This window comes from Tinamus guttatus, unplaced genomic scaffold (assembly GCF_059628265.1).
Source record: "Tinamus guttatus ecotype Peru unplaced genomic scaffold, ASM5962826v1 Tinamus_guttatus_pri_ptg000866l, whole genome shotgun sequence".
Taxonomy (NCBI): Eukaryota; Metazoa; Chordata; class Aves; order Tinamiformes; family Tinamidae; genus Tinamus; species Tinamus guttatus.
The window spans coordinates 235,871-260,537 of NW_028289400.1; the positions used below are offsets into that span (position 1 = coordinate 235,871).

Here is a 24,667-nt window from a genome sequence, read left to right on the forward strand (position 1 = left end):
GTGGAGACCCAATGTCATCCCACGTGGAACACGGTCAGTAAAGGACTGCTGCCCTGTGCTGCTTTCCTAGGTGTGGGTGCAGTAGGTGCAGGGCTGCTCTCTGCCCGAGAGCCTGGCTCGTGTTGTGATGCTCAGTACCCGCTTTATAGAAGCAACCCCGAGAGCTGCAGGAGACACACGTATAGCACTGCTCAGTGCTCTTCCCCTATGTGCTTACACAGTGTTAGCTTGGTGCTAACGTTGGCTGAACTTGGCTTTTGCTCAAGATAATTACAGCTGATTGTATTGCCCAACTTTGCCCTAAGTATTTTCCTTGGCCTATTTTCTTTCGTAGCAAAGGGCAAGTGATTCCAGGATTGGGGTCTGCTGAAGCAATCTCCATCCCTGGAAAAGATGCTAATATCCTGATTATAAAGGACCAAGAGCAACTGTTATGTACAGGCAATGGGGAAAAATCTGTGTGTGTTACAGGACTGCATGTAATTCCAGCTGGAGGGAGGTGTTGGAGGTGCAGGATGGCTTTCAGCAGAGGAAAGATGGTTCTGCTGTTGCCAAGCGATGCTGCCCAGTGTAACGTGCAGTGTCTGTGTGTCAGCCGGCCACGGCTACAGCCGTGGAACAAAAGAAGTGCCGGGGATTCAGGCCTTAGCCGTGTTTTGGGAATGGGGGCTGCAACTGCGCCCACCTCGAGGGAGTTCGTAGGGTTTTCCTGTAACCGGATTGCAGCGTTCTGACTTTAGAGAGAGGAGGAAGGGAGGGAAAGAAGTGCTTTGCGCGAGCCTGCCCCTTGTACTTGGGAAAGAAAATGCGAAGGAAGTTCCTCTGGCTTGTAAGATAAGGCAAAATATGACATAATTCTTGATGGGCATGAATCGATAAGTGTTTGGATTGTGCAAATGAGGAATGGCTTTGTGCCTGGTTCAGCAAAGCACTTAATTTTAAGTGCCTGCTAGCGCAACCAGGAGCTTAAAATGCCTTTCTGGCTCTTCCTGCAGGCTAAATATTCCAGGGACAGTTGCTGGGGACATCTGAAGGAAAACCAGTCTGTGCCCTCTACTTTGGTGCTAAAGCACCATGGGCCGTCTTAAGACACGGAACCTTGAGGTGGGTGAGAGAGAACTTATTAAAATACAGAAAGTTGGGAACATTTCGGTCAAAACCCACATGGGCTGTTTATCCAGCTTGGAGAAGAATTTCACTGCTGAAGAATAAAGCTTTTTGTGGCGTTCAGAATATTTATCAGGAACTGTGATAATTTCAGGTATATTTAAGTTATTTGGAGAAGGATGATAGAGCAAATTTAAAATGAAGCAGTGAGGTTTGGGGTTGTCTGTGTGTGTGTTACAGTTTTTTTTTCCCCCAATTCAGTGTTCTTTCCAGCACAGTGGCTTATCAAAAAGCGAAGCAAATTTTCCTCAAACCTGGCTGGTTTTGGATCATCAAGCATAACTTTAGGAAAAAAAAGAGATGTGATCTAATGCGAAGCTTGAAAATGCTGGCAGAAGGAAGATGCATGTATGCAGTGAGGAGCAGTGGATAAGGTGAAGCAGGATAATGCGTGCAAGGTGGTGTTTTTTGGGGAAAAGCAGTGACTGGTGAAACGAAGTTTGGCCCTGCAGATTCTGAGGTCTGCCCTGCTTTTCAGTTCACGTGCATAAGGCAGAGTTCAGCGAGGCCTTTTCTGGGCTATCATTAACTCAAATTGCATAGTCTGACTTGATGTTTCAGCCACTGTCAGGCTTGAGAGGGCTCTTCTGGGTTGAACTTGCTGCTTTTTGGCTCAGAGTGAACAAAACGAGCCTTGTTGTGGGGACCTGTTGTCTGCTGACCGCAGAACTCAGCTACGGGAAGACCTTGTTTTCTCCCTTGCTCTTCACGTGGTTATCTGGAAGGGTGTCTTTGAGGATCTGGAGCAGAACCTACGTGGGTGAAGATAAACTAGAAACAGTGGCTGGGACAGCGGTGGGATCCCCTCTTCCTGCCTCACTTGCCTCTGGTGAGGAGGCAGGAGGGCATCGCGTGCAGCGTTGAGGCTGGTCTCACCTGGCTTAGCAGAGCTTGCCTGATGGAGAAGAGTTCTGCATCCTGCTGAAATTACAGAAGGGCTGAAAATATAACTGCACGCATTGGAAAGCAGCCAGTGCACTTACACTAGCCCTCATGGAAAATTGCTCTGGCATCTGTATTGACTGGAGATAATCGGAACTTCCCTTAATATCTACTATTTATTTATTTATTTCGGCTCATCTGAAAAGCGGTTATGGAATGCAGGGGGAAGTGCAAAAGACACTGATTATCCCCATGGTTCCTGGGGCTGTTACCAGCTGTAAGTTGATGACTGTAATGCTGTCCATGTGCTACCTGCAGAAGGAGGTCAATGTGTCTCGAGCTTGCATAAGGGTGTGCGTATAAATATTATCTTATTTATCAGGATGAGAGCTGTCTCTTAGCTTCTGTCAAATTTATGGGGTAAGAATTTATTCCCTTCAAACTTTTTAATTGTAGACCATCGGTTCTGAACATAAGGGGAAGAACGTCGCCTGCAGGTTTATTTTTGTTTCTCTCCTTTCTGATGCCTGTGAACTCTCCGTGGTTGTTCTCGTTTATTATTAATTTTTTCAGGTAAGGCCCTGATTAGTTGCTTCCCTTTTGTTTTCTATATCTGTACTGGAAAAAATGTTTCACCTGCTAAGAGAGACAACGATGAAGTTCCTAATATCCGGACCGCTTGGCTTCTGAGCTTTCTCTTGCATGTGAGCTTCCCTTTTGGTTCCACGTAGGGCACAGCTGTCGCTTGAGGCAGCAGAGGCTCTTGAGCCGACCTTGGCTACCTTAGAGCTGCACAAATCCTGGCATGACTGTGGATCCCATTGGAGCTGGAATACTGCACCAAGCAGAGAAACGAATGGGCATCAGGCAGTGCTTCACAGTCACTTAGAAGCAAATAGATAAGAGTTGCTAACTTTGCCCAAATATAGCAAATTTGGGGATTGGCCTCGCGTGACCGGGGAGGAACTGGATGTGTGGAAGGATTTTGTGGGCTGCCAGGCTGGCAGTGTAGTAGGTGTGTAGTGTATAGGAAGGGGGCTAACAGTGGGAAGCAGCTGTTCAGACACTAAGAAGCTCAAATAAGTGCCTCAATTTCAACGTGAGGTTGTGAAGGGCCTTTGGGTGAGTGCTGGGTGTCTGGCCTAACCCAAATCTGCCTGTTCAGTGCCCAGGCCTCCCATGGCATCAGCGGAGCCGGGCAGTGCCCGTCCTTCCCACCGCAACCTGCAGGAGAAGATGCTCCTCATCCCCTGCAAGCAGGCGCCTTGCACAGCAGGTGGAAGGAGGATCCAAGTCCACTGGACCCTGGTGGCTGCTGTCCTGCCCCTTGGTTCCTTCTCTGGGCTGTGCTGAAGAGCATTTCTGTTCTGGGCAGCCTCATGCTGCTGAGCGAAGCTTTGGGCAGCCCTTGGGCCTTCCTTCCCCTCTTCCCTGCCATACCTTGCTGAAAGCATGAACTGGATTTTCTGTCTGCTGCTTACCAACAGTTTCTGCTAAAGCTATAGAGATATAGGTCCTTGTGGGATTGTTCTAGTGTTCCTTTGAATTATTGGCCACAGTTGCCAATAAAAAGGCTTCAAGTGCTTCAAAATGATTCAAGTATATTGGCTATTAGCTTGCTTTCAGATGTTAACTTCTAACCTTAAAATGACGATTCAGCGCTGTTCTTACCTTAACATTTTTTTGTCTGTTGGTAATTCAACCATCTGGGGTAAGCACCGCTTTCCTGAGCAGGATGTTGATTCCTAAACCATTGCTGTATGTAGTGAAGCAGTAGGTAATAAATGTGAGAGGGAATTTTGAAGTGATGGATAGAGCAGAGCTTCAAACTGATGACTCTTTTGGAGAAGAGATCCAAAAGGAAACTGATCTAAAAGGTTTAGATCGCATCCCTGTCACTTGCAGACATTCAAGTACCCAGCAATTGTTTTATGGAAACAACCAAAAATGGTGATATGACCTTGGCCTGGAGTGACCTGCAGCCTGAAAGCCCTCTCCTGTAGGGTAAGGGTTCTTGTGGTAGCTCTGATTTGCATTGTCACGCAAGTATGATCAAGTCTTGTCTCCATCAATGCGTGCGATGCGTAAAAACTGGTGGCCTGATTTATCTGCCCTGCAAGTCTGGGCACCTGCTGCTGCCTTGGGAAGCTGATTTGCAGGTATATGTGCTCAGCATTTTTGAAAGCTGACTCCTGCATCTTGCAAATGGGCTTTGATCCTGAATTTCTTGAAACCACTCGTATAATGCAGTGAGAAATTGCTGGGTTTTGTATCCTTTCTGCATCCCCCTTTCCCCTTTGACCATTCTCGTGCTGTTTAACTGTGTGCCTTGCACAGTCTCTGCATGCAGAGCTGGGTGTGCTGAAGCCAAGTAGCAGCAAAAGGCATAATAAAATAATAAATCCAGCTAAACTCAGATTAGTGTGACATTTTTACGCAATTTCTAATTTAAAAGTGGAATAAATACCCAAGAGCAGTTAAATTCTTAATTTTGTTACGATTTCCTAGATGATGTCTTGGGTACAATCAAAAGCTGTGCTCAATGGACAGTTATTTGGAAGGAATGTTATGGTCTGTCTTAACAGATCAGATTGGGTTTAGGAAGTAAAACTTATGCACTCTCTCTTGAATGGTTGTGGATCCTCAAATCTTGCTTCTGCGGCAGAGTCACTTGCTCTAGGTTCTGACACAAGGTTGCTACGTGGCACAATTGAATCAATACTTCTTTTCTCTAGAGAGAAGTGTGCTGCTTTTACTAGGAGAAAAATTGTCATGCTTTCGTCTGCTATCAGTGGGAGTTTAGTAATAAAGCAGCCAAATTGGTGTGTTTTCCATCAAAACAACTTATTTTGAACAGCCTCCCTCTGTGGTGGTGTCATCTCAGGTTTGCAGGAGTTCAAGAACATGGAGAAAAGGATGCAAGGATGCAATTTTCCCACAAGTCGCGTGAGCCACAGTTCTGTCAGTGCTTATTACAGCTTCTCAACAAACGTTTCCATCATCTTCCTTGGATGCAGTTCTACCTGACTTGCTTAGCTCCCATTGCTCGCTTTGGAAGATGCTCTAGGACATAGTTAAATCCTAATCGGTTGATGTTTGTGCTCCCTGGTGCAGTCTGCAACTTCTTACGTGACTTCCAATCTGAAGTTTTTGTTTCCTTAGAGCTTTTGAGATGGTTTAGTTAGGTTTGTGTTGCACAGGCCACAGTTTTTTGTCCAGTGGCCCCGTCTGCTTGTAAGAACAGTAGCAGGATGTGCATTTTCTGGCAAGGCTGCTCTGTGAGTGACTCTTAATCAGCACCGGGACAAGTAAGTGGGCGAGAATAAGGGAACCTTAAAGAGAACTCTGCCTGCAAGACATCAGAGTTGGTCTGAAGAGGTAACAGCCCCACTTTAGCTCAAGCAAATGTTTAAAAGGAGGAAATGGACCTTGAATTTCGTGGATCTGCATTTTTAAAGTTTAATTGGTCTCCCTTTGGTGCTCAGCTCATGTTTCTTTCTGCTCAGTGTAGGACTGTAAACAGAGACAGAGTATCCTGGTGGCCTTTGGGCCTGCGGGGAGAGAACCGAGCTGCGGAACGGGAGGGGAGGCGGCGGGTGGATTCCCCCCAACTCGCTCTTTGAAAAAGAAAGGAAAAAAAGAGAAAAAAACTCAAGTCTTGTGATTCCAAAAATTTTGAAAATGACTGACACTCCAGAGTGTGTGTGTGTGTGTATATACATATATATAAAGTTTTATATATATATATATATATATATTTAATGTTCCCTCTAGAGTACCTCTGTGGTCCATGGAAAGATATAAGTGGAAAAACCTGATCTCCCCAGTGACTTAAAAAAGCAATGTTTTGAGCATGTCAGGATGGGGGAATGGTGCCAGGAACGAGTTCTTTATGACCCCGTGGCTCCATTAGAGGCTGCAAGGGCACGTGGGGGAGATGATTAGAGAGCCCTGGTGCTCTCTGCAGTGCAGACGTCCGCTGGCCTAAAGATAGACCCGAGTGATGGCTACGGATGTTCTCCAAACCCAGTGTGGCCAGGGGAGAACAGGGAGGCCATGACTGTGGCTTTGGGAGTTCTTTAAAGTGGCTTGAAATTTGAGATACTCAACTTGAAACAGCTTAAGGGAATGGGGGGAGGTTTATTTTTGTGTCTCACTTTGAGCATTCGGAAGAAATGAAGCGCTCCATAGCAGGAGTTTTGCAGTGCTCGCTGGCAGAACTTAGCAGCATCTGTAGGACTTGTTGTATCCCAGAGCCATATCCTGTTTTTCTGCACTTGAGTATCCGTTTTGCAGCCTGGTTATCGTTTTAACAACAGTAATAGAAATCTTTACACTATTTTCCCCATTCTTCCTTGTCTACTGCATCTTTCTTGCAGTATCTCTGTGTTGCTACCCATTAGTTCTATCCCTAAAAGTCAGTGCGACTTCCCTGGAAAATCCTGTAAGTCTAGTTGTTATCACAAATTATGATGTGCAAACTGAAGAAATTTATATGCTAGGAGATTCGTCAGCTCCAGTGCTCACACAAAGCTATTTGCATGTCTAATTCTTCTGGGGAATTTTGGAATATGGCTTTTATGGGTGTCTTAAAAGCCGTTGGATAACGGAAACAAGGAGTGTTGGGGTTTGGTTACAGCAATATCCCCTTCAGTAGTAGCTTCAGTGGTCCGTATGGCTGCGTTGTTGGATTTGTGAGCAGCTTGGAAGCAGCAGCTATTGCAAGATGGGCATTGTCAAACACAGTCCATTTTAGTGTTAAACTTTACCCGATATGAGGCTTTTTTGCTCACACAATGGGAAGAAACCAGTCGGATGTCAGATAAGCATTAGCAATAACTATATGCAAACATATCAAACCTATTCATGGAAGTGCCCTTGCTCTGGTAATAGAAAAGAGGATGTGGGGAGAATCACCCAAGGGCTCCCACCTCTCTCCTCAGAGCTCTTTGGGCTGGGAGCTGGTTTCTATGGTGTGTAGTAACTGCAACCCTTTGTATCCCGAGAGTCTTGAATGCTAGAGCAGCACAAAAATAACTTACTATTGGGCTTCAGGTATCCTGAAGCTTGGAGGAAAAAAAAGAGTATTTGTGGTAAATTCAAGTAACAGAGAGCGAATGAACTGCATTGAAAATGTTACCGTGCTTCCCTTTTTAGTCTTTAGCTCCCTGGATACTTGTGACTCTTGTTGTGATCCCCTCTGATCTCTGAGAGCCGAGTGGCAAACTTTGAAGCCCAGGAGCCTCCATCCCCACTCTGCAGCCGGCTTCTGTCCAGGGCTACCAACGAAATGAGAAATCCTTTTATTTCCTGCTAACAGATAGGAAAGGCTTTCATCTGAAACAGCCAAGTAGGTCTAGGGAGCCTTAGCCTGACTGATAGGGGCAACCACACAAAGAATAGTGAGGGGTTTGCTTTTTTTTTTTTTTTTTTTTTTTTTTTTTTTGCCTTTTTTTGTGTGTGTGTGTCTGTCCTGCTTTCTTATTTAGAGAGAGGGGGGGGGGGGGGGGGGAAAAACTCCAAACCTACCACCATCTCCATGGGGTTCTACTGCTTCTTGTACCAATCTGCTTGGTGATGAAGCTTAGAGATGCTTCAAAGGTTGGGAAGCCTTTTAAGTTTAAGCCTTTAGTAATTTTATAGATGTTTTGTAGCTCTGATCCCTATCCAAGGCAACGCTGTGATTAAACTTCTGTTTTTCTCTGCAAAATGAAAACTAATAGAGCAGTGAAGGGCTACATGGCAGGACAAACAACTGTAATTGCTCATTATTGCTGAGATGGTACCTGTTAACTTGGCTTCTGTTGTTTGAACTTTGCCCTTTTTGAGTAGTGGTGGTTTGGGGTGGTTTTAAGTTACCTGAAGTAACTGTCAAGGCAGAGATGTAACGAGGCACGAGATCAAAGGGGGCTCCCACCATCGCAGCGGCTACATCTCCTCTTCCTCGCTGCCCTACCAAGGCAGGGGATGGCAGGGACCGAGGCGCTTCCTTGTTACTGAATTAAGTGTTTTGTGTCTTCCACAGGTGGTTTTGCAATCGTGTTTCTTGTAAGGACTAACAACGGGGTGAAATGTGCCCTGAAACGCATGTACGTCAATAACGAGTACGACTTACAAGTCTGCAAAAGAGAAATCCAAATCATGGTAAGTCCCTGCTCTGCGCTGGGCACGAGGCCTGGGAAAGACCCGAGAGCCTTTTTGCCCTCTGCTAGTGCTGTAACCCTGGGGGTTCTCCTGTTTAACAGGGTTGTCATTAGCGTTTTTGGAAAGACCTGGCTTCTGGAGTTACAGGTCTGCCTGGAAGGCTGGGAGTCGCAGCTCTTACACTGACAGAACATACTTGTCTTGCAGCGAGATCTGTCTGGCCACAAGAATATTGTTGGATACATTGATTCCAGTATAAACTCAGTGAGCAGCGGCGACGTGTGGGAAGTGCTGATATTAATGGACTTCTGCAGAGGTGAGTGTGGGCTCAGGGTGTTGGTAGATTTGTCCCTTCCAAGCTCTTACAGGAAACTTGCACAACTTTTTCCTTAGGAAAAGTATTCATAGGCCTGGCCTACGCTGATAGGTTTTAATATGCAGGATTGTACTTGTTTTAAGAGAACAAAATGTTTGTAACTTTACTATTATGCACAGCTGTTCTTTAATTTCATGTTGCAAAAGTTGTGAAGTTTTTTTATCACTTCTGATTTTTAACTGATGCTGTTTTGCTTTGCCAAAAGTTCAAAAATGAGTGTTTTCTGTGTATCTTTTGATTTTGAGGATTTTTTTTTTTTTGAATGTCCTCCCCTCTGCTTACATGTAGCAGGCTATTTTGTGGCCTGTGGTCAGATTTGGTCTTTCATTTCCTTAGCCTGCCAATAGGTTTTAATTGAAGCAAGAAAGAAAATGTGGCTTAGTGAAAAATTAACTCGGGTGTTAATAGAGTCAGGTGAATGAGGGCCTTGGAAGCTAAATTTCTGCTCTGTGAGCATTGCTCAAAGAGAAGGTTGGGTGTGAAGCCTGCTGGAAGATCAGCCCCTCGAATTTAGGCAAGACGAGAGGCTGCTAAAAGCCTCGGGCAGGGGCTTGGTGACAGTTTTGAGCTCATGAACTTGTGCTCGGCTTGTGCAGCCACAATTTCATGGAGAGCAAAGTAGGACCAGGTGTCGGGTGCGCTCGGGGCGCAGAATTGGCCCTGCGCGACTCCGGTGTCTGCTGCTCCTCAGGAGGCCAAGTGGTGAACCTCATGAACCAGCGCCTGCAGACGGGCTTCACCGAGAGCGAGGTCCTGCAGATCTTCTGCGACACCTGCGAGGCCGTGGCGCGACTGCACCAGTGCAAGACGCCCATAATCCACAGGGATTTGAAGGTGAGCTGCGGCCGGCGCTAACGCCGGAGGGAGCGCGCGCTCCACGGGCGCGTTCACGACCAGGCTTCGAATGCTCATACTGGCTTTCTGGTGTTAATAATGAGGAAAAGTGGACGTAAATCCCCCTCCTTATTGGAAGATAAAGAAACAAGCCTCTCACTGCTGCTTTACCATATGTTTAACTATGTATAGCTCTTCTTAAGAAACACAAATGTTTGTGAATAACTGTTTTGCACAGACAATGTGCCAGAATGCATCTGATAAGTTATTCACAGTGAATACTTACCACCTGAGGCAATATCGATGCTATAAGGTAGCTCACAGGGAACAGGCCGCAAGTCTTTTGTGTGGATTCACATCCAGAGATGTTGGCCTTGGGGCAGGAATTGTTAGGCAGTTTCACAACTGGCTTCTAACTCTAGCCATGAAAGTGCATTGGGAAATGGCACTTTGTGGAGAAGAGAGCTGGGCCAGCAGAGAGAGCTTTGAAAAAGTCTCACACCTATAATCAAATAAAAGACATCCTTTTTTTCCTCTTGCCCAGCTCATAAAATGCCTCAATAATGCATTCAGCTGAGAGGGAGGCTCCCATATATGGTGGAAATTCAGATTTGCTTTGTGGGTCAGGCTCTGTTTTTGGAGCCCTAAGCAGATGTTTGTTCTGTGCCACTGGCCATTGCTTCATAGGAGTAAAATTGGGCATGTGCCAAGAGCAGCCAGGTAAGGCAGGGAAAAAAGTCCTCGTGGTTTGTTGTGCATTAGGGTGTGCCAAGGGCTCGTGACCCGCTGCTCGGTTGGTTTGAGCGGGTGAAACACGTCTCAATCCCATCTCAACCCTCTAAAACGGGGTGCACAAACAAGGATTGTCTTAGAGACAGAAGGCAGAAGCTAACTAAATGGTTTAAATAGCAAAACTTCAGGGAGCTCATAGCTTTCCTTAATACATACTTGTCCAGAATCTGAATCACATTTCCGTGCTGGGCATGTGCAGGAGCACTCACCTTCTGGCTCAGCCAGGCCGCTGCCCTCTGGACATTTGCCTGAAAAAGGCACCTCCAGCTGGTTTTGAACACACAGGTGCTTTTGGCCCAGCAGTCCTCTACTTTGTTTTATTTTTATTTTTTTTCTGGAAATCATTGAACAAGCCTGCTTGCCGCATAGCCCAGGACTGTTTTTTAATAAAACTTGCGGGATGTTTCAGTGAAAAGTCAGGTCAGATTCTCCACTGGATAAAGTGGAAGGAATCTTCTGGAAACATTTACAGAAACATTTGTAGGGAATAGGGAATAGTGCTGTCAGTGCTGATCTGCTAGGAGGAACATCTGTGTGCAGTGCTTTATTCAAAGCAGATGGATGGCAGTGGGGAGGGGGTGGTGTTTAACCCTGGCTTTCGAGCCAGCGTTTCCCCCCTCAGCTGCTTTTCTTTGGCTGTGTTTTCTGATGCATAAAATGGTGACTCTCTCATTTTCCTTCCTTTTTGTAGAATGGCCCTTGATGAGGGGGGTCTACTTCCAAAAGATTTTGTTAGCTGTTATTTAGGTGGTGATTTTTTTGAGCTATAGATGCTCATGTTTTATCTCATGGTTGTATCTGCACATTTGACACTCTGGATAACTGTGCAGGTTCTCTCGAGAGAGCCTGTTTTTAATGCTGCTGTGCAGATGAAGACCTGCAATACAGGGCTGCGTTGCCAAAGCCAAAAATTGATCCCATTTTTTTCTAGCCTTGCATTGAGTCAGTATTTGGTAACCTGTGGACAGTTTTCTTTCATGGATGCAAGCTGGATTTGTATTAATGCGTGGTTAAGTGTGCTTGCTTTGGGGAAAGGCTGTAACTGCTGATTTTCAGTTACCCTGGGTGTTTAGTTGCAGCATCCACTTGTGTGATTCAAGCTCCAAATAACATTTGAAAGAAAGGGGTCATCTCAGCAGGCTGGAAGAACCTCTGCCCATAGTCATGTGGGCTACATGACACATTTTGATAACAAATCACTGGGATGGGAGTGTGAGCTTAGGTTTGCTCTGAGTAATTTCTAAGCTGCACATGAAGTGCAGGCAAGGAAGGGGGGGTGTGCTGTAATTTCTGAAGCACAGGAGTGTGTGTTGTCACCCATTTTACTTCTCTCTGCCCCACTAGAGTGAGGGGGTATACCCCTTCCTATAGCTGTGAGCCCCTTACAGGCAGCTCGAAGCAGTTACCCCAGATTTAGGCTCTGGAGCTAATGGAGAGGGTCCTTGCTCGGCAGCGCATCGTAGCCTTAGCAGTGGCAAGGTGATCTGCCTGCAAAGGGAGAAGGAGGAGAAGTAGAAAGAATAGATGGCAGAAGGGAAGATTGTGTTACAGCCACGTTTCCATGACATGATCTCTATTTTAAGAGATATGACAGTTTTGATGCATATTTTCTCTTTGCAGCCATGTTACACTTATATCGGACACATCTGAAATATGTCTTCAGGCAAAAATACCCACGGTATTCTAAAGAAAACACATATAGATGTATCTACGTGTGTGTATTTTTTATTATTTTTTTTTTGTCTAACAGATTTTGTTTTCTGTGATCCTCATAGGTTGAAAATATCCTGCTGCATGATCGTGGCCACTACGTCCTATGTGACTTTGGAAGTGCTACAAATAAATTCCAGAACCCTCAAACAGAAGGGGTGAACGCGGTAGAAGAGGAGATCAAAAAGTGAGTGCGCTCTTTATTTTCAAGTTGGATGTAGCTCCTGTTTGGAGGGAGCTTCCTCCTCCCTTCTGCTGCTAAGTTTTTACCGTGTCTGTTGGACCAGATACGTTTCTATCTGGTGGAGGTAAATAAAGGCCTAGGGAAAGGTGAAATAATGCATTGAGCTCGGGGTAATTGCTCTGGACCTGGTAGGCTGGCTGTACTAATTCAGAGAAGCTGCCCACCTCAGTGAGACAGTGATGTTCTCTGTTATATATGGGGTCAGTCTGTCTCTGTCCTCAATCTATCCTGGCTTCTTTGAACTGCAGACACAGCAAATAACAAAACATCTGCTGTAAGCCACTCATCATAAATCCTTGCAGTGACTAAGGAAGTGCTTTGAGCAACTCGGAAGGGAGCCTCAACTGTTATAGAACCTGGAAGGACGTTGGGATGTCTAATCCATCTCCTTTTCTTGCCTCATGTGCAATCAGCTCCACTAGTGACAGCAAGATGGCCCTTGAATAAAGAAAATGTGCCTGGCAGTCCCATAGAGCCGTGAGGAGCGATGCCGTGGGCTCCAGCTCCTTGTTTTTGTTCAGGTTTAATAGTAACTGCATAGATTTCCTAGATTTGTTTGACCTAAGCTTTTAGAGCTCTCCCAGTCTCCCTGTCTGGTCTGCTTGAAATGCCCTATTTGGGTACATGCTAGCAGCCCTGCAAAACCTTTGCCTTTTAGCAGTGCTCTTTTGTGATGAAGGTTAATGATAAGGAAGGTGTCACAGCAGAAATTATAGAACTGCTGATGGAAAACCTTTTTGTAAGAGTCTCTTAACCTGTGTCTCTACTTTTTCTACTTCTAGTGATTTATTAAAACAAGGCAGTTTCTAGCTGCAGTTCGGATTGCAGAATAACCTTTTCCCTTGTTTGCAATGACTGTGAGCAAGGATCCCAGCATAGGAGCCTGATTATTAGGAGCCACGTATGCGGCTCCAGTCTTGTCTGTTGGCCAAAGTCCCAGCAGCGAGGACGTTGTGGAGGACATTGGACTGCCAACCTTGATGTTCTGAATCCTTGAACATTTCTGTTTGATTCTTAAAATGATGATACTGATTCGTGAGTAAAGTGGTGGCCTTACAAAGGGATCTTGGCTATTGCCTTGGTTTCCCAGGTCAGCTTTTGGTGGTTAGGATTTTCTTGTTAGATTTTATGAAGCAGATTCTTTAAATGATTTTTTTTAACTTGTCAGTGGTTTATTACCTTTAGCATTTGTCCTGAAATGAAGAGGGATGTGTACATTTTGTTTTGTTTTTAAGTATGATACAGTGAAAGTGCATCTGCTGTCCCTTTCCAACTCACTGATGGATTTCTTTTTTTGGCTGCAGGTACACTACATTATCCTACAGAGCACCAGAAATGGTCAACCTGTATAGTGGCAAACTTATTACTACAAAAGCAGACATATGGGTACGTACAAAACTCACTCCACGTAGTGGACCCAGACTGCATCTTGCTTTCATTACCATAATTACAGGGTAATGTCTGTCTGGGGCTAACCTGCCTTCTGGAAAAGGTTGGGCTCTTTCTGGAAAGAGAGAGTTCCTCTGCTTGACGTTTCTGCTGAATTGCTACTAAATAGGGGAGCTTGTGGATGAAATGTGATTGCTTCCTGGTATGCTGCCTCCCACAAGGTTTTAATTTAGGGGTGTATAAAATTCCCAAATTAAACCATTCAAACTTGATTTCATATCTTAAGAGCTGAGAGAGAACATTGGGGATATTGTGTAAAATGCAACTGTAGAGTAATCTGTTACTGTTTAACCTAATTGTGGTTGGTAGGTTTAGCTGGGAAGGAGATGGGAAATAACTGTGGTGTTGGTAGTACAACAGCAACTTGGCAGATGGGATACGTTTGGATTCTGCTTCAGAGTGGGTCTGTATCGTGTCTGAACCCCTGAGCTGGGCAGTAATGGGACGTAGCTATATAAGGAGGGTTTTAATGCATCCTCCCTAGTGCTGTGTGTGTGTGCAAGAGGGAAAACTCCTGGAATGTGTCTGCTGGGAAGAGACCTCTGTCCTCCCTGAGCTGAGTCGGGAACGCGGCCGCTCCTGCGGAGCTCTGGCCTGGGTGAGTTCAGCAGGAGCCTTGCAGAGCCCTGCACTCATGTCAGCTTGCTCGCCCTGGTGACAGAGACCTGAGGAGGGACAGTGACAGCAGTGTGAATAGATGGTCAGGGCCTCAGATCCCAGGATTTGTCCTCCTTCCCTTGATAGTGCAGAAAGGCAGAGCCCCGAAGGCTCAAACTGCCCCCTGCTTCCTAGCATGGAAAGAGCTACGTCCTAGTGACCCGCTGGGAGCTGCTGAGTGAGTGTGAGTGCTGTAACCTCCCTTCTCCTTAACTGCAGAGAAGCTATTTTAAGCAAGAATTGCAACCAAATTGTGAAATCCTATAGCACAATATACAAACTGATTGTGAGCTTCCTAGGATGAGGAAATGTTTCCCCTCTCCCTTCGGCGATGCTGAGGGTGTTTCATAATTATCCCTTTGTGCGAAACTTGTCTTTTCTTTTGGAATAGTTGGTTCTTCTTGTTCAAAAGCGGCACAGAAATAAATGGAGTGGTGATATAATCTAGCAGCCTGCAGAGGAGTCTGTTTTAAGATCCTCTCACTCATATCTTTATTCAATTCTCCCAGGTTTAAACTGAACATCTCTGTCTAATAAACAGTTATAAGAGTCAAAAAGTTCTTCAACGTGGCACAGTTTTAGGCTCGGACAACAGTTTAAGTCTTTTTTTTTTTTTTCTCCTGACAGTATAAGGGTATTAAAGATGTGTCCCACTTGACCTTGCTGTTGTTTGTTTTTTCTTCCTGCCTGTATGTGTAGAATACGTCCTATTGCAGTTACTTGTAATAGCATGTACCAGTGTGAAATTTTTGTGGGTTTGGGCGTCTTATCTTGTATCTGCTTTTTTCCTTATCCTTATTACATCTCAGTCTTTGCTTTTTAAGTTACTTGAGGGGTTACACTATAGCAGTATGTGGAAATGTAGGGAGTGTGTGTATTGTTTCTCAGTAGTAGATTACAGCATTTCAGCTTAGTAAGGGAGAGCTCTTGGTGTATTTATCTTCACTGTCATCCTGCTCATTTTTCAGATGATTCCACAGTGATTAAATTGTTGGCTTGGGAACATGCAGGATCCTGGTGGGAGAACGAGCCAAACCGCTCTCCCAGTTATCTGCAATGATACTGGAGTTGTACGATTCCCTGCTTTGCTCCTGTTTATTAAATAATCTGCTGTGTTTTCTCTTCAGGCCCTTGGCTGTTTGCTGTACAAGCTGTGTTACTTCACGTTGCCATTTGGGGAGAGTCAGGTAGCAATCTGCGATGGCAATTTCACCATTCCGGATAATTCTCGGCATTCGCAAGACATGCACTGCCTCATCCGTGAGTGTCTCTTGCATGACATAACTTGCTTTTGCAGAACTTAAATATATTTTTCCTTTTCACATTCCCTGCTCTTACCACAAAAGAGTTGACATTTCTCCTCTTTTTAGAGACTTGCTTGCACACAGAGTTGCATTAAATGATCTCCCAATAGCTTGGGTGATCACTCTTGAAAAGGCAGTTATGACAAAGAGATTGCTATTTGGCTAGGCTGTAATGAGCTCTGTGTAAAGGCAGAGAAATAGACAACCATTTGGTTTAAAACTCCTACAGAAGCTTGCACAATAAGCCTATTTATACAGAAACGTATTTCTCCAGTAACCTATTTGGATAAGGAACTGAAAAGAACCACAGTGGCTTAGACTATCGATAAGAATTTATCTTCTGTGAATTGTGCAACAGAACAGGAATGATTTATAAATAACCCACTGACTAGAGTGAATGTGTAATTAAGGGCACAGTGCATCACTCTTAGTGAAGCTGGGACAGCTTTCTTGCTTTCAGCCTGTGTTTGATTTTTCTAGCCGTAATCCTGAGTAACACAGACTTGAATGTGTTTGCAAAGAAGCCTGGTGCTTTCCTTGCCTATGCAAAGGCAGGGATGTGTGTGGCTGGCTTGTCTTCCAGCCCCACTGCCACACCAGGGGTTGGGTTGAGCACTCTTCTTCAGGGTTTGCTTGAAAATGCTGAGTTGGAACCCAAAGCCAGGCCCCAACCAGGCTGCATTTTCCCCTTGAAGCTCTGGGGACTCCAAGCTGTGCACTGATGTGTTGGAGAGGAGCTCCCAGTCGGTGCTGCATGACCCTCCTGCCTCAGATCAGCCCTGCTCACCACAGACTGGGTGCTCAGAAAGATGCAGGGCACCCTGCTACGCTCTGGCTATGCCATGTACATGGACCTGCCTGTTCTGATACTTTGATATTAATTTTTTTAAAGGGTATATGCTTGAGCCAGACCCTGACAAGAGACCTGACATTTACCAGGTCTCCTACTTCGCATTCAAGTTGGCAAAGAAGGAGTGTCCCGTCCAAAATGTCCAGGTAAGTGGCAAAGTGGATTGATGCAAGGCTTAGGGTGAAGAGGCCTCAATATTAAGGGTATAGTTCCTCAGTCCTGTAATTCAGGACTGAAAAATTTTTCTTTTGCAGTTACAAATGCTTTTCTGTGGAGGCAAGGGAGAAAGGGAAGGAAATCAGGCTCTTGTTTCATGTGTTGCTTACTTTTGTATGCCCATGAGTTATTCCACCCAGTTACCAGCATGAGGCCTTCCAAGAGGTGCTTGTGAATGTGGAAAATTAGGCCATGCTTGTGAAACTCACAAAAAATTAATTAACAAGAAATTAATTAACAAGAAATTAATCTAGACAAATCCATCACAGCCTGTGTAACATGCACAGAGGTTTTGTGCCTGCTGTCTGGCTGGGATAGCTTCCCCCCACTTGAACTGCATCAGACCTTACACAACTATCTGTCCCTGCTTAGTGTGTCTTTATAGATTTTGGTTGAAAAGTAGATTTGTCAATTTTTTTGTGGATATCTTTGTGACATGAAACTTTATTCCTCTTGCCTCTACATAATGGCCGAAAAGGAACTTCTTATTGTTTCTTCAGGACCTTAAAATTGAGAGCTTTGTGTTGAATTTGGGATGATGATGATGAATAACTACTTTGGGGATCCCAGAATCTTCCATTTTTACATGGACACTTCCCCAAATAACTTTGGGCTCTGTTTTCTGTCCTCAAAATATTAAATTCAGTGATGTGCTTTTTGCAGAACTCTCCAATCCCTGCTAAGCTCCCCGACCCAGTCAAAGCAAGTGAAGCTGCAGCAAAGAAGAGCCAGCCAAAGGCCAGGTAACCACCTCATTGTGCCCAGGTCTCCTTTGCTGTGCTGCCTGTCTCCCTCTTAATATGAACAATCCCTGAGTTTATCTGCTCCCTTGTGAGGGTACACTTGGACATGGAGACAAGCAATGCAGTCCTGAGGCTTTTGCTTCAAACGTGTAAATGTCCATTGATTTGAAACTTGAAAAATGAAGGTAATAGAGGAAGTTGGTGTGTGTGCACGGAGGGGGATTTGGGTGATGCTGAGCATGAGTCAACAGGAAGGCTGTGGGTACTGCAGGCTCTGACAGCAGCAGTTGAAGATCAAGTGCGTAGCTGGATCTCCTGTGTCATCCCTCCTCGGGCAGTGCCCGGAGCAACGGCAGGACAGGCTGCCGTGGGCTTGGACCTGGCCCAGGGAGCAGGAGTGTGCTCAGGGACCACACCAGGGACTGCTGCTGTTGGAGTTTGGCCCTCGCCATCCGTTAACCTGCCTTGTAATTACTCTAATTGCTGGGCCTACTGCAGGACACGAATACAACCCCTTTTGGGGAAGGGAGGGAAGCCCAAGCAGGTTCCCTCTCAAGAGCCTAATCCCTGGAGAAGCCGCTGACTGCTGCGGTTCTCCTTGCTCTGTCTGCTGCTAGCTCTGCTTCTTATAACTAGGACCTGTAAATTCTTTTTGGGCAAAGAACTTGCATCTCACTTTACTGCAGAGCGAGTAGTACAGCAGTGAATGATCCAAAAATAGCAATTGTCTTCAGACCCTGAAATAGGGCATCTCTGTAAGTCCCGGAAACCTGCTTTGTTTGTTTTTATAATTGAACACAGTTGCCCTCACGGTAGTAGAACAACTTGATACCTAGTAAGCAAATACATTGACAAAAGGGCAGGATGGTGCCCGGTTTCTTGGCTCTGTCACTTTGCATTACTGTGGGACAAAAAATGGTAAGAAGGGATCAGGGAAGTACAAACAGCCTGATTCTGGGGTCAGGCACACAAAAGTTGAAGTACTTCTAAAGATGCCAGATTAAACAGTTCTGCTGAAAGGTGCCAGCTGCTCTTAAGCTAACTTATTACGCCTTTCATCTGCTCATCTGTATCTCTGTAAGTGGATTTGAGCAGTATGTTGCAGCAAATGCTTGAATGAGTTGAGTGATTTTGACAAGTTCCAGCTGTCTGACAGGAGACGATGCCTCAACCGGCAAAGAAGTTGAAATGACAGAAAGTCAAAATTGGATCAAATCCAGTTGATGGGATTGTTTTGAATGCATCTATTAAGTTTTACGTTGCTTGCAGCTTTGTGGGAAGGATCAGCTTGAATACCTGGGCACCTAATACACTTCTGTTGCCATGCGACTTAAGTGCCATTGAGGTGGTAACTGGTGCGAGCAGCCTACAGCAGGTGCTCTGCTCTGTGCTCCGTTTGATGTTTCTCCTTCCTCAACTCCTTTTGCAGGCTGACAGATCCCATTCCCACGACGGAAACTTCCATAGCACCCCGCCAGAGACCCAAAGCAGGACAGACCCAAGCCAACCCCGGAATTCTCCCCATTCAGCCGGCCCTGACGCCTAGGAAGAGGCCCACGGCGGCGGCGGCCCTTCAGCCGCAAGGTGAGGGGATGGCGCGTGGCTCCGCTGTGCAGCGGGCGCAGGGCCCCCTGGGCTCCCCTGCACCCCCCGTGTCCCCCCTCGGCTCCCCCGTGCCCTCTCTGGTGCCCCCCTCGGCTCCCCCGTGCCCTCTCTGGTGCCCCCCTCGGCTCCCCCGTGCCCTCTCTGGTGCCCCCCTCGGCTCCCCCGTGCCCTCTCTGGTGCCCCCCTCGGCTCCCCCGTGCCCTCTCTGGTGCCCCCCTCGGCTCCCCCGTGCCCTCTCTGGTGCCCCCCTCGGCTCCCCCGTGCCCCTCTGGTGCCCCCCTCGGCTCCCCCGTGCCCCTCTGGTGCCCCCCTCGGCTCCCCCGTGCCCCCCTCGGCTCCCCCATGCCCTCTCTGCCCGTTGCAGGTGCCGGCGCGCTCGGCGGCAGCCAGCCCGCGCTCCCGGCGAGCGGCCCCCAGCCCAAAGCAGCGCCCAAAGCGGAGCAGGCCAAGGCAGCGCCGGCTCCGCAGCAGCCCGCGCCGGTCCCTTCAACCCAGCCGCAGGGCGCGCCGCAGCAGCAGCAGCTCTTCTTGAAACAGCAGCTGCTGCAGCAGCAGCAGCAGCAGGCTGCGTATTACCAGCAGCAGCAGATGATGCAAGCTCAGCAGGTGAGTGTGGGGCCGTGGTTGTTGCATGTTCCTCCCACGCCGTGTCCCAGAGGCCTTCCAGGCCTCATCTTTGCATTTGTGACAAGTCCTCTGTGTTGGAGTACATGTAGTTTTTAGGAGTTATCCTAATGATGTAGCATCTGCAGGTCTTAAGTTCTTTGCTACATGACTTTGGTATCTTTAACTGTTGTAGTGAAAGGCCTTGAGATACTTGTGTGAGGTACTGGCATAAAAGCAGCAGTGCAGGTTAGGATTTTAAAGTTCAAAGTATCTAGAGGTCTTGAGATAAATGCCCAGGTGATGAGCAGAGGGGTAGAAGTTCTCTTCTGCTCTCCTGGTGAGGCAAGAAGCACGGCTGCCTTTCCTTAACGGCAAGACTCAGGTCTGATGGTGATAGACTGTGCCAGGGAGGCCTGTGAAAACACCACGTGTTAGACAAGACGTCTCAACGACAGACTTGCCTGCTTAACTGAGGTGTTTCTAGCAGCCCACATCACTTTTAATGCATAATTTCCCAGTGGAGGCAGAGGACTAGTGAATCCTCCTATCCTGGGGGAAGGAAGACTTTTGTTTACAACAGTGGAGAAAGGAATTTTGAGCCGCGGGATTCTGTGGGTATGGGCAGGTGCTAGGGCAGAGAGGGAGGGTTTAAGGCTAGCCCAGCAGGCCCGATTCGCTGCTCCTCTGCAGAGGGGCTCCAGCTCCTCGGGCCGCTGGTGCTGCTGGCGCTGGCTGCACCCAGTGCCGTGGCCGGCCGGGAGCTGCAGTGCCCCCGCTCCCAACTCTGCAGCCCGGGGCTCAGCATCTGCTCTTGTCCCAGTTCCCAGTGATGCAGCAGGGAGTGCCCGCGCAGCAGCAGCTGATGCAGAACTACTACCAGCAGCAGCAGCAGCAGCAGATGATGGCCCAGCAGGCAGCAATGCAGCAGAAGACGGCAGCGGCGGCGCAGCAGAAGCAGCAGCCCCCGGCGCAGCCGCAGGCCCCGCAGGCTGCAGCCCAGCCCGCGCCGACCCAGGAGCAAGTGGTAAGAGCCTCGCAGGAAGGAGCAGGGCGGCAGGGTGAGGAACTGGGGGCACGTGCTCCCCTGCCTGCTCCCGCAGGCATCCTGCAACCTGGCAGGGTGCAGCGGGCCTCTGGGCCTGTAGAGAGAACACAGGTAGGTTTCCAAAGGCAGCATCTCTCCTTCTCCCCTGCCACATTCCCCTAAAGGACTTGTGACCAACTCTTATAAAAAATCATTCATGCCAGAAGCATCAAGACGAGCAGTAAGGCAACCGAGCTACCCCGAATTGGAAAATTGTGGAAAAGCTTTCCTCATTTGGGAAACTTTCCTCTGGTATGCAGAACTCTGGTGCAAAGGCAGGTCCAAGCAGCCTGCCCAGTTGTTTCTGGAGTTCAGGTTGCTTTTTCCTCCTCCTGAGTACTTTTGCAGGCACTGTGTCTTTAAAAAATAAATAAAGCATCCACTTTACTAGTCTTCTGAGCATGTGCCCCAAAATAAATGCTTTTTGCTTAGAGGAAAATATGCCTGTGTGCAGCATGAAAGCAGCCAGCTGCCTGCAGTGTTAACGGCAGGGGAGCAGTGCTGGGGGCAGCTTCCCCATTGCCAAGGTGTCTCTGCAGTGCAAGTGAGAAACTGTGTGTGGTGGGTTTATTTTTTGTGGTGCTTTTTTGTTGTTGTTGATTTTGTCTCCTCTACTATGTGATCCCACCTGCTCTTTTATGTTTTCTGCAGCACAAAGTGTTGTCCCTAACTCTCTAGCTGGCTGTTGCAGAGCAAATGTGCTGTCTACAGACACCAGGAGGAGGAAGTTTCTCGTTTCACTCTACCTGGTTGCACATCTGCAATCAGACAGTATCTGGTAACAGACCAGTTCAGCTACACCATATTCGAACGCAGACTAAGACAAAGGGCCAGTTTGTACTTGGCTGTTCATGAGGTGTCAGTCACTGAAGACCTAAATTATTTTTCAAACATGCTTCTTTTAAATTGGTGTCAGGGATTAATGAACTTCTTGAGCTGATGACCTGCATGGTGCCCTGGAACAGTTTGTCTTGCCCTTTCCCTTACGCTGGTGTCTCGGGGCCCTGTCGTTCACCCTGTGCCTTTTCATTAGTCTTCAGCACTGAGCGGGTGGTTGGGGCAGGTGATGAGCTTGGAGCTTTGGTGTTCCTGGTCTTTTTATGGACTTGCCCAATGAGCTGGAGCAAGTTGGTTTATTGAAATTGGGGGAATTTTTGGATTTGGGATGAGGCCCACGTTATTACCCTGCTGCCTTTAGAGGAGCACTGCCCCAGACATGTTATTAAAGTGCATCTCTAAAGAACTTTGCTGTGATTCGCATGCACAAAAACTTTCTCAGCTGCACTAAAAATTAGCCCCATCTCCCAAAGGCTAATCAGAGTTGACGCACGCAGAGACTTTTCCACTCCTGCAGTGATCAGGAGGGGAGAAGCAGCAGCCTACTCATTTAAAAACCAAGTAGTGAGGCATGGTCTCTTCCAAGCATGCTCTCTGAGCAGAAGACACCACTCCAGGCCCTGTGAAAACCTTTTTGCATTGCCAGACTTCAGGTTAATAAACTCTGCCTCCACTTCTGTGGGTATTTCAGCACGGCCCTTTCATTTCTTAGCACCGAGTGTACCGTTCTGCAGTGACCTACATAGTGAGCTGCAAGGTGGATGCATTGGAAGCAGTCGAGTTGGCTTCTCAACTGCAGAGAGCCTGCCTCAAAAGGCAGGGTGGAAGCCAAGGCAGCTGATCTCCTGTTTGCCTTGCCCTGTAGTTCAACAGTCAATATTTGGGGTATTTATGGGCATATCTATAAATTCAATGCAAAACCGAGTTGATGAGGCAGAATAAAATCAGTATCTTGATGCTTCTCTGGGGTCTGTAGCTGGACTCTCTTACCATGCGCTTAAACCGCACATGCTTATTTTTCTCCTCTGGGTTTTAACGATGGCTCTTACTCCCGTGGTCCTTTTTCCTTATGAAACTGTTACCTGTTTTGCTCTATTCTGCTTCCTTAGCTGAGCTGTATATGTATCGCTGTAGAAGGAAATGAGAAAATTGCCACCACCCTGTAGAAATGTCATCTCTGCTCCTCAGCCTACTAAGGGCTTTTTTAAATGAGGTGGTTGTGGGTTGAGTGTCTCTGTCAGCGTTTTCACACCCTCTTGGGGTGCAGAAGATGGGGCTGTGACTGCTACTGCTCAACAGATCTCTGTGCTTGGGTGCTCTGTCCTCCTGGCCATACATTTGCCTCTGGCTGCACTAAGATGTCCTGTACCAGCAGGAGCAATAGACTTTCAGGTGACCTTCGTGGCAGTCACGTTTGGGATGGCCCTGGCTCGCGGGGCTCAGGACTGTGACCCCTTGGTTTGCATAGTGCAGGGTTAAGCTCTAGCCTGTGGCTTCTGAGCTGGATTCTGCTCCTCCATCTGCTCACAGTAGGGCTGTGCAATGGGTTCATGCACAACGTGAAGCTGTTGGAGCTCTCAAGAGCTGTCTGTTTTCTGACATGCGGAGAAAGTAAAGGCCAAGCTCCTGCACAAGACTGCTGCAGGAGCTCTGTACCCACCTTGAGATTCAACCTCACATCCAGGGCAGCCACAGGAAGAAGTGCTGCTCTTGACTTTTCCCCAATCCATGTGTCTATATAACAGGATTCCTGCATGCCCTGATCTGTCGTCATTTTTTTTTTTTTTTTTTTTTAGCACTGCACTGGCTCTCATCCTTTCTCTTAAGCAAGGTGCTGAGACCAGTTACCCTTGAAAAGCATACACTAACAGGGATCTTACCTCCAGATCTCCACCGTAGAAGGGGAGAAAGTTTCCTCTGTGTAATTACAGTAATGCTGAAATACTTTAGATCAGTGACTTCTTAGTTTTTCCTCTAGATTGTCCTTGATCTGTGTCTTTGAAGTCAGTCCTCCAGAACACAGCCTGTTCAGCACTGTCCCTCAGAACAGTGCATTCTTTAAGCACTGTTCTTCCCCAACCAGGAATGCCAGGAAGCATTTTGTTTTCTCTCCTAGATGCAGCCACAAATAAGGCAACAGCAAAAACCTCAGACCACCCCTCCTGGGGCTGTGCAGGGGCAGAAGCTGGGCTCCCTCACGCCGCCGTCGTCGCCCAAGACGCAGCGCGCGGGGCACAGGCGGATCCTGAGCGACGTGACGCACAGCGCTGTGTTTGGGGTTCCAGCCAGCAAGTCCACCCAGCTCCTGCAGGCAGCTGCTGCTGAAGCCAGTCTCAACAAATCCAAGTAAGTGGCTGAGTGCTTGGTGTCAAAGGCTGTGGAGGGAGGGGGTAGATGAAGCTTTTCAGATGCTTCCTAAGCCTAGCTCCATGTTAAAGGTCGGCAGCAAACTGTGGTCTAAGTCTCCCCAAGACCTTAGTTCTTGTCAGGAAGTTGTTTGGAGCTGCCCAAGGGCAGAAGTTCTCCTGAGTGCTTCTGTTCTGCCAATGTATTAAGCAAACTGGACTTCCACCTGAATTACAAATGCTTGTCTTGTTTCAAATGTTCTGCCAATACCCCTGGTGCCTGCTTTGTCGTTGCTGCATCGCTCCACTTCTTCCCCAAGAGTACTTGCTGCATCACAGTTATAGGATCTACAGGCAGAAAGCCTCCTGTAGGAAATTGTTTCAAATGGGGTGTGTGGTGTTACTACTTTTGTCTGTCTGTCTTCTCCTGACACTAGCAGGGTGCTCGGATGCAATAAGCAGATGAGGCAAACTAGCGTCAGCCTTATGGATGTGCAAAGTACAACAACTCAGGCTAAATGTTAAGAAGGAAGTGATTATGAAGCAGTAGCTCAGACCAGATCATAGTGCTGGCCACAGATTTCAGACTGGTTATTAATGCCCGTTGTTTTGCTGGGATGATCATGTCCAGGTCTGCTTCCACTACACCCTCGGGTTCCCCAAGGACCTCGCAGCAGAATGTGTATAACCCGCCCGACGTCTCCACGTGGAATCCGTTTGATGATGACAACTTCTCCAAGCTCACAGCTGAGGAGCTGCTGAACAAGGACTTTGCAAAGCTGGGTGATGGTAGGTTCATGGAGGGTGTTTAATAGCAGGCTG

The 24,667-nt window shown here is 47.2% G+C and overlaps 1 protein-coding gene across 1 annotated transcript in view; it reads left to right on the forward strand.

Annotated features, from left to right (window-relative positions):
* AAK1 (AP2 associated kinase 1) overlaps positions 1-24,667 on the forward strand; it is a 63,106-nt gene that overhangs the window by 13,651 nt on the left and 24,788 nt on the right. The window contains exons 2-14 of the mRNA XM_088537813.1: positions 8,075-8,193; positions 8,401-8,509; positions 9,261-9,403; positions 11,971-12,092; positions 13,454-13,535; positions 15,383-15,515; positions 16,452-16,555; positions 17,289-17,368; positions 18,798-18,952; positions 19,338-19,579; positions 20,400-20,603; positions 23,617-23,846; positions 24,477-24,634. Coding sequence (XP_088393939.1) covers positions 8,075-8,193; positions 8,401-8,509; positions 9,261-9,403; positions 11,971-12,092; positions 13,454-13,535; positions 15,383-15,515; positions 16,452-16,555; positions 17,289-17,368; positions 18,798-18,952; positions 19,338-19,579; positions 20,400-20,603; positions 23,617-23,846; positions 24,477-24,634 — 1,881 coding nt within the window. The remainder of the gene's footprint in view (positions 1-8,074; positions 8,194-8,400; positions 8,510-9,260; positions 9,404-11,970; positions 12,093-13,453; positions 13,536-15,382; positions 15,516-16,451; positions 16,556-17,288; positions 17,369-18,797; positions 18,953-19,337; positions 19,580-20,399; positions 20,604-23,616; positions 23,847-24,476; positions 24,635-24,667) is intronic.